At 38.7% G+C, this 8,929-nt stretch overlaps 1 protein-coding gene across 1 annotated transcript; it reads left to right on the top strand.

Moving 5' to 3' along the window:
* Positions 1 to 1,902: 1,902 nt before the first annotated feature.
* LOC147330825 (taste receptor type 1 member 3-like) lies at positions 1,903 to 8,328 on the top strand. The gene is made up of 8 exons (XM_086294240.1): positions 1,903 to 2,105; positions 3,771 to 4,071; positions 4,328 to 4,684; positions 4,783 to 5,199; positions 5,308 to 5,511; positions 5,611 to 5,731; positions 6,485 to 6,855; positions 7,311 to 8,328. Exons 1-8 carry the CDS (start codon positions 1,903 to 1,905, stop codon positions 7,911 to 7,913), a joined length of 2,577 nt encoding a protein of 858 aa, XP_086150366.1. The 3' UTR covers positions 7,914 to 8,328.
* The last annotated feature ends 601 nt before the right edge of the window (positions 8,329 to 8,929 follow it).

Raw genomic sequence — 8,929 nt, forward strand, 5'->3', positions numbered from 1 at the left:
ATAGATGGAATTATAAACACAACAAAGCACAATCAGATTTTTAGTCCTCTCGTTCCATTGCCAACAGCTTCACTTTTCAGCATGACAATGATCCCAAATACTGGATGGAAAATGCACAATATCAGTTATGGATTGACCTTCCAATATCCTGGACCTCAACATTATTGAAGGAGTGTGGTATCTTTACAGAGGATGGAAAAAATGCAATGCTAATATTCAAAGAAGAGCTTTGAATAACTCATCCTCTATGAAGAATACAAACTGTGCTTTTGCCTTATATCCTGTATTTATGTTTATGTTTGCAAATTTTTAACAAGTCACTGCATCTATTTCAACATAATGAAAAGAGGGATGGCTTTTTCACAGTACTGCTACTCGTTTACACTACAAGAAAGAGAAAGGACAGGAAATGCTTTCTTAAAGCTGATTATTATGGAAGGGTTTAACAGGTCTGGCTTACTTTAGCCTAACCTAAACTGTTTGTGGTCCATGAACACATTTGAGAACAATTCAAGGCCTTGTGTTAATAACTCCAGGAAAGAAAATAAACTTGAAGCAAGCCAAGTTTATTTATTTATTAATGTTGATTAGTTAATAATATAATGACTTAGTTGGGCTTGTTTTTAGCTCAGTGTCTTAATATTGATTCCAGTTTTACCAAATAACATGCACTCTAAAGAAAACAACACTTAGCCTGTCAGTTCACTTTGGCTTCATGTGAATCCACACCTCCTTTCTGTAGAAACTCAAGGATGCAAATCAAGTGCATTGTAAGTTTTTATGCTGTTTGTTGGTACAAATACCAGTCAGCCAATTATCAACTGAAAATATGTGGTGTGTAAAACTTTTACTCAAGCTTGCAAAATGTCTCTTTACACATTTGCACCATTTCAGAGTGTAGTTCATAGAAGTTACAGATCTTTTATGGGATACATGCACGTTAAAACAGGAATGGCCATATGTTTTTTAAAAATATGTTACCAAATATTTTTAAAATACAGATAAACTGGACCTGTAATATTTTTTTAAAGGCAACTGAATTATGAACAAAACCTTCAAAGTTTGTACAGGATATTTTTAAATGAACATTTAAAAGAGCTTACTTATATGTCTGCTGTAGGTTTATTTAAATAACCTTTGCATGAACCTGCTTTGTGCAACATTACATGCAAATACACATGCAAAGCCAACAGTGAGGTAAAAAAAATTTTAAAAAATGAACAAAAACAGATAATAATGTAATGTTCAACATCACACAAACTTTAAACATGTGAGTAGTTTTTGTGGCCTCTTGGGTTTGTCACTATATATTTTCACGTAAATGACCAAAAGTAACCAACTTAACATAACATTGGACATGCAAGGTGTTGCTGTGTTATAACATCTCAGTAAGTTGACACACACAGGGGTTTACTGTGTGTGCTCATCTCATGAAAGACTGATACACCAAAAAAAAAAGGAAAAATCCACAAAGAAAAAAAGACAAATTCCAAACCACAAACAAATGTAATGAAAATGTCATGAAAGATGAACACCGCTGATGCAGCATACACGCTAACATAGAGTAATAACATAGTGTCTCTATGGTGAGTCTTTTCATCTAGGAGCGTGACAATTAAATGCAATATCTTAACCGTGTGAAAATCATTAGAGTCTTTTTAACATCATCAAAAAAAAAATTTCTAAAAAGATTGTATGAAAAGATTCATATCAGGTCATACTACACATGTATTTGTTTTTATTTGCAATTTGCTCTTCCTAAACTGTCAGGTTTGGTCAGACAGGCGAGGGAGGGCATATGGACTTATGGGTGAATTTGCATAAAACCATCTGTCATGATGCTCTGACAAGAAAATACAGTAATGTCAGTACTGTGCCTTCAGTCTAACACTTATTGGGATCATGGCTTCACGTTTCACTCTGCTGGTTTTGTGCTGTTTCTTTACACTGCGCTGCAGTGAGAGTTTGCCTGAATGGGTCAACAACATTTCTACCAACCTCTTCAGTTTGTCTGGGGACATTATGCTCGGAGGGCTCTTTCCCATTAACGATGTCACCAGCAGCCTCAGTGACATAACAGAGCCAAACCAGATAAGCTGTGAAAGGTAAGGATGGTTAAGAAAAATTCATCACATATACAGGGAGTGCAGAATTATTAGGCAAATGAGTATTTTGTCCACATCATCCTCTTCATGCATGTTGTCTTACTCCAAGCTGTATAGGCTTGAAAGCCTACTACCAATTAAGCATATTAGGTGATGTGCATCTCTGTAATGAGAAGGGGTGTGGTCTAATGACATCAACACCCTATATCAGGTGTGCATAATTATTAGGCAACGGCCTTTCCTTTGGCAAAATGGGTCAAAAGAAGGACTTGACAGGCTCAGAAAAGTCAAAAATAGTGAGATATCTTGCAGAGGGATGCAGCAGTCTCATAATTGCAAAGCTTCTGAAGCGTGATCATCGAACAATCAAGCGTTTCATTCAAAATAGTCAACAGGGTCGCAAGAAGCGTGTGGAAAAACCAAGGCGCCAAATAACTGCCCATGAACTGAGAAAAGTCAAGCGTGCAGCTGCCAAGATGCCACTTGCCACCAGTTTGGCCATATTTCAGAGCTGCAACCTCACTGGAGTGCCCAAAAGCACAAGGTGTGCAATACTCAGAGACATGGCCAAGGTAAGAAAGGCTGAAAGACGACCACCACTGAACAAGACACACAAGCTGAAACGTCAAGACTGGGCCAAGAAATATCTCAAGACTGGTTTTTCTAAGGTTTTATGGACTGATGAAATGAGAGTGAGTCTTGATGGGCCAGATGGATGGGCCCGTGGCTGGATTGGTAAAGGGCAGAGAGCTCCAGTCCGACTCAGACGCCAGCAAGGTGGAGGTGGAGTACTGGTTTGGGCTGGTATCATCAAAGATGAGCTTGTGGGGCCTTTTCGGGTTGAGGATGGAGTCAAGCTCAGCTCCCAGTCCTACTGCCAGTTTCTGGAAGACACCTTCTTCAAGCAGTGGTACAGGAAGAAGTCTGCATCCTTCAAGAAAAACATGATTTTCATGCAGGACAATGCTCCATCACATGTGTCCAAGTACTCCACAGCGTGGCTGGCAAGAAAGGGTATGAAAGAAGAAAAACTAATGACATGGCCACCTTGTTCACCTGATCTGAACCCCATTGAGAACCTGTGGTCCATCATCAAATGTGAGATTTACAAGGAGGGAAAACAGTACACCTCTCTGAACAGTGTCTGGGAGGCTGTGGTTGCTGCTGCACGCAATGTTGATGGTGAACAGATCAAAACACTGACAGAATCCATGGATGGCAGGCTTTTGAGTGTCCTTGCAAAGAAAGGTGGCTATATTGGTCGCTGATTTGATTTTGTTTTGTTTTTGAATGTCAGAAATGTATATTTGTGAATGTGGAGATGTTATATTGGTTTCACTGGTAAAAATAAATAATTGAAATGGGTATATATTTGTTTTTTGTTAAGTTGCCTAATAATTATGCACAGTAATAGTCACCTGCACACACAGATATCCCCCTAAAATAGCTAAAACTAAAAACAAACTAAAAACTACTTCCAAAAACATTCAGCTTTGATATTAATGAGTTTTTTGGGTTCATTGAGAACATGGTTGGTGTTCAATAATAACATTATTCCTCAAAAATACAACTTGCCTAATAATTCTGCACTCCCTGTATAAATGACAGTGTACGCTAACCCTAACTTACCATGACTTCTACCGTTTTCTGCTTGTGGCTGAACAGTTTAAATGATCTTGGACTGGGACTTGCTATAGCCATGAAATACGCAGTGGATGAAATCAACGGAAACCAGACTCTCCTCCCTGGCATCAAGTTAGGTTATGAAATCTATGACACATGCACACAAGCATCAGTCATTATAAAGCCCACTCTGTCTTTTCTCACTGCAAAATTCAACCAAGAACTACCTGTGCAGTGTAATTACACCGACTATGAGACGAGCGTAGTTGCAGTGATTGGTCCTCTTGACTCAGAAATGGTGTCAGTCATTGGAAAACTCCTGGGATTCTTTTTGATGCCACAGGTTTGAATACACATACATCTTAAGATTTAAAGCATAGTTTCTATTAATGCAAAGATCTGACAATAAATATTTCAAATGTAAAAGTAACTCTTACAGGTAGATCTAAGGATTTGTGCCAGGTTATATCACAGAAAATTAATTCTTTCCTGTTTAGTTAATTTAACATTTTTACCATGATATATTAGGTATTATCCAGTATGTCAACAGTGAGTACAGGTAAACAACGCTAATTTTTACTTTTTTATACTTGCACCAGATTAGCTATGGAGCCACCAGTGACAAATTCAGTGATGATGTTTCCTACCCGTCATTCTTTCGTACGGTGCCCAGTGACAAATGGCAAGTGGATGTCATAATAAAGCTAATAGAGAAATTTGGCTGGAACTGGGTGGCAATTGTGGGCAGTGACGAGGAGTACGGACAACAAGGTGTGCAGATGTTCACCAAATTTGCAGACAACGCATCTATCTGTGTGGCCTATCAGGGTCTGATTCCAGTGTACACTGACCCTGTGCCAATGGTCAAAACCATTATAGGCAATATAAAAGAGACTAAAGTTGGAGTGGTGGTGGTGTTCACTCTTCCAGAGCAAAGTGAAATCTTTTTTAAAGAGGTTGGTGAAGCAGATATCTAAAGCAACTAAGAAATTTATTATTTTCTATTAGTGGTCAGAATTTGTTCAGCACCAGTTAATCATTTAATTTATTCCAGGTTATCAGGAGTAATTTAACAGCTGTTTGGATTGCCAGCACAAGTTGGACCATCGATGCTCAAGTGACTTCTCTACCCAACATTGAAACAATTGGAACAGTCGTCGGATTCCTTGACAAAATAGGCACGCTCAGCTTGTTCAGTGATTATGCAATGGAGCTCTTCAAGAAACTCAGTGCAGAGCGGGCAAAGACATCCACTCCAACTACAAATCTTAATCATCCAAACAATCGCTGCCCACAATGCTGGAAATTGTCACTAGACAACATTAGCATAGTGGAAGCACCTGCAGTGCAGACGTCAGCTTTCAGTGTGTATGCTGCTGTTTACAGTGTAGCACAGGCACTGCATAACCTGCTGGAGTGCAATTCAACTGCCTGTAAGTGGGGATCTGGAAGCAAAATCTATCCCTGGAAGGTGATTTATTTTATTTTTTCTAGTATATGGGTGACTGCACAAAATTTGCAATCAAGTTTATCAATAACAACAATAATCAAATCATTAAAAAAAATCATCATTTTGCAGCTGTTGGAGACTTTAAGGAACACTTCTCTTAACATAAATGGCACACGTATAGAGTTTGACGATAATGGCAACCCAAACATGGGTTACAATGTCATTCAGTGGGACTGGAAAGACCCATCGAAAGTGAATTTTAAAACTGTGGGAAATTATACCGAAGAGAAACTGTTCCTGAATGAGGCCCTCTTTAATTGGTCAGCTAACAAGGTAACTTTAAAAAAAAAATTGTGTAAAAGGTATTTCAACCAATTTAGTGAAATCATGACCCAGTTTGAATTCCTGAATTATTTACCACAACTTTTGCAGGTTCCTACATCAAACTGTTCAGCAAAATGTGACACGGGTCAGGTCCACAGAGTCAAAGGCTTCCATTCCTGCTGTTTTGACTGCATTGACTGTCTTGCTGGCACTTACCAGGCAAAAAATGGTAGTGTATTTGTTCATTCTTGTCTCACATATCGGACCTTGGTTATTTGAATTCTTGTCAGAGATAGATACTCTCACGCATTTCTCATAAAATAAACCTGCAGGTTAATTTAGTATAACCTAAAAAATAACCATAATGAGAGTTCCTCTACCTGCCAGCACCGCTAAAGTTTTCAGAGTGATGCTATTATAATTGAATAATTGAATAGCCAGGAAAACACGCAAAGGCAAAAACTTGGGAACTCAGAATATTTAATCATAAATTAAACTCAGTATAAAATGCCACTGGGCACAGTTTTCAGGCTGATGTTCAGGTCTGTCTCCCATCAAATGATAAATTGTGCTGTGTAATATTATCCAACACAAAGCTGTGTTGAGTGAGCAATTTTCTGTTATTTTTATATACATGTTATGTGAAATCGTATAGATTGTGATACTTGGTCACTGAAGCTGTTGATTATTTTATTTACCTAAATATTACTGATTCAATAACTGGCAGATCTTATAATGTATAATGTAATTTATCTGTAAAATAATAAGTTAAAATAAAATAAATGACCTAGTATGAAGTAGAAATAAATAGTGGAGTAGAAACAGAAGTAGCATAACATAAAAAGTACTTCAAATTAAGTACTTAAATGAAGTAATAATGAAGTATTCAACTAAACACATTAAGTTACATTCCTATGAGTCCTATCTATGCTCTTGATTAACAGAGGAGCTGTGTGTGTTTTTTGTGCTTTCTCACTCACAGACGACACCCAGTGTACTAAGTGTCCCAACCGTCAGTGGTCCCAGCATCGCAGCACAAACTGCACTGACCCCATCTTTAAGTTTTTTGAGTGGCACAGCCAGGATGCTGTGATAATGATGCTGGTTGGTACGCTGCTGCTGGTATGTCTGGGTGCAGTGGGTGTCATGTTCCTGATGCACCGTGGAACCCCACTGGTAACGGCCTCGGGGGGTCCCTTGAGTTTTGTGGCTGTGCTTGGCCTGATGGGAGCATGTCTCAGTCTGCTGTCTTTCCTGGGGGCGCCAGGGGATGTGGTGTGTCGTCTTCAGCTGCCCTTCACCTCCTTTTTCCAGACGCTCACCCTCTCCATTATAGTTTCCATCTCACTACAGGTGAGGAAAGAGTTGTGAAACACTGCCACACATTGGCAGTGTGCAGAAACTACAGAATTGGTTAGACATAAAAATAATGGTTTGAACTTTCAAAAGATAAGCATAGTATAGAAATGAAAATCGTCAAAGTACAAATTATATTTATATTAACATCATTAAAAAAATCTAATTAACAACTTTAGTGTATTCAAAAATACTGCCAACAAATCACTTCAAATGCACTTAAGTAAAAACACGAAATGGCAGCTTCTGAGGTCTATAAAACTAGCCTTGTAATGACTGATATAGTTGCTTTCTTATTTAGTTTTGTAGAATATGAATTTCTAACCACCTAACTGTGACTTGACACAACCCCAAACGTTTGTGTAATTATTGCCTATGTGGGAGCGTGCATAATATACTGTGGAACCGAAGTACACAGTACAAGACTAATGGTAACCTTTCTTTTCGAACAGATACTCTATGTGACAGAGTTCCCAGAGATGGCTGCCTCTCACCTGCATTTGTTAAGAGGCCCTGTGAGCTGGCTGTTTGTGCTGATCTGCTGCGCTGTGCAGGCTGGTCTCTGTGGCTGGTTTGTTCAAGAAGGACCTTCATTGTCTGGATATGTGGCAAATATGACAATAGACTTTGTAGAATCATTCCTCTCGTGTCCTGTTTCACCTTTGATTGGATTTGCCTTAATGCAGGGTTTCAATGGTGTAATGGCCCTTGCATCGTTCATGTGCAGCTTCATGGCAGTGAAGCCTCTTCATCAGTATAATCTAGCCAGAGACATCACCTTTTCCACCCTGATCTACTGTGTCATTTGGGTGATCTTTATTCCAATCTACACAGAAAACAACAGAGATAATAACAAGAACAGGTCAGTTGTCCATGTTTATTTCAGCCTGGCAAGCAACTTTGGACTGTTGGCAGCCTACTACTTTCCAAAATGCTACTTGCTGTTAAGGAAACCTCATTTAAATACAGCAAAGTACTTCTGTACCTTCTTGGAGGGCGTCCCACCAACTCAAGCAGAAGAAGAGCAACAGCCAAAAGCACAGGAAGGACAATAGACAGTTAAACTGTTTATAAAGTAAATCAAAGAATCATATTCTAAAAACCAAACATTACATTATATTTATGGATGTGTAATATATAACAAAGGCTAGAAGACTATAAAATACACTAGATTAGGTTATAATAAGCATTTTATCCTAATACTCTGCAAGCATGTAATCCATACAGCAAATAACAAAGAGTGCATTGTGTTTGTTTAGTAACATGAAGTCTATGGGTTCACATTTGTCGCTGATTATTTACCAGGAACATTGTTTTGCTTGTATTAATGTTAGTCACAAAAACATTAACTGAATAAAAATAACTGAGGAACTAAACTTAATGTACTGCAAAATGTTTTTTGTTTTTTTTCAATATGCATGTTTGCAGTTTTGAAATACACTGTTAGAGATGCAAGTCATGCATGCAATAGAGTTGGCTTTCAAGTATTGTCTTGAACAAAAATAAAATTGTCATGCAGACAGTTCTGCTTCTGAATAATACACTTTATGTTATTTGAATCACTGAGTTTGAGTTTAATCTTTTAGCTGCTAACACAGTGTTAGAACTTTGTTGTTGAATAACTGATAGTCTCTTTTTTTCCTTTATTGTTTTACTGTAATGAAATGTAATGATGAAACAGGTAGCAAACTCAAATGTCACATGTGCCATGAGCTACAGGATTAGTTTCCATCATCTTGTATAGATGTGGCTGTTTCACACCTCGAGAACACGTGCTCCCACCACCACGGTCACGCAAATCAAAGGAACCTGAACACTAACACACGGAGGGATGACGAGAACCCACACAAACCCAGAAACCCCAAGTGGCCCCAACCAACAGTGAAGACCAGGACAGAGTGGATAATAAGGTGCTGAGCCAAAAACATGCAGGGAGGCCTCCACCAGTGCCCGAGGCCACACAACGCATCCTGGTCTCACCCAAGCAGTATGGACTGCAAAGAAAAGGAACCATAGCACAGTAAGAGCTAAGGGAACCCTAACAAACCCAAAGCCCAGGAAATATACCAGC

The sequence above is a fragment of the Aulonocara sp. 'chitande type north' Nkhata Bay genome, linkage group LG5, assembly GCF_057382095.1.
Source record: "Aulonocara sp. 'chitande type north' Nkhata Bay isolate Kocher_YH1m ecotype deep benthic linkage group LG5, A_spYH_male_GT1.1, whole genome shotgun sequence".
Taxonomy (NCBI): Eukaryota; Metazoa; Chordata; class Actinopteri; order Cichliformes; family Cichlidae; genus Aulonocara; species Aulonocara sp. 'chitande type north' Nkhata Bay.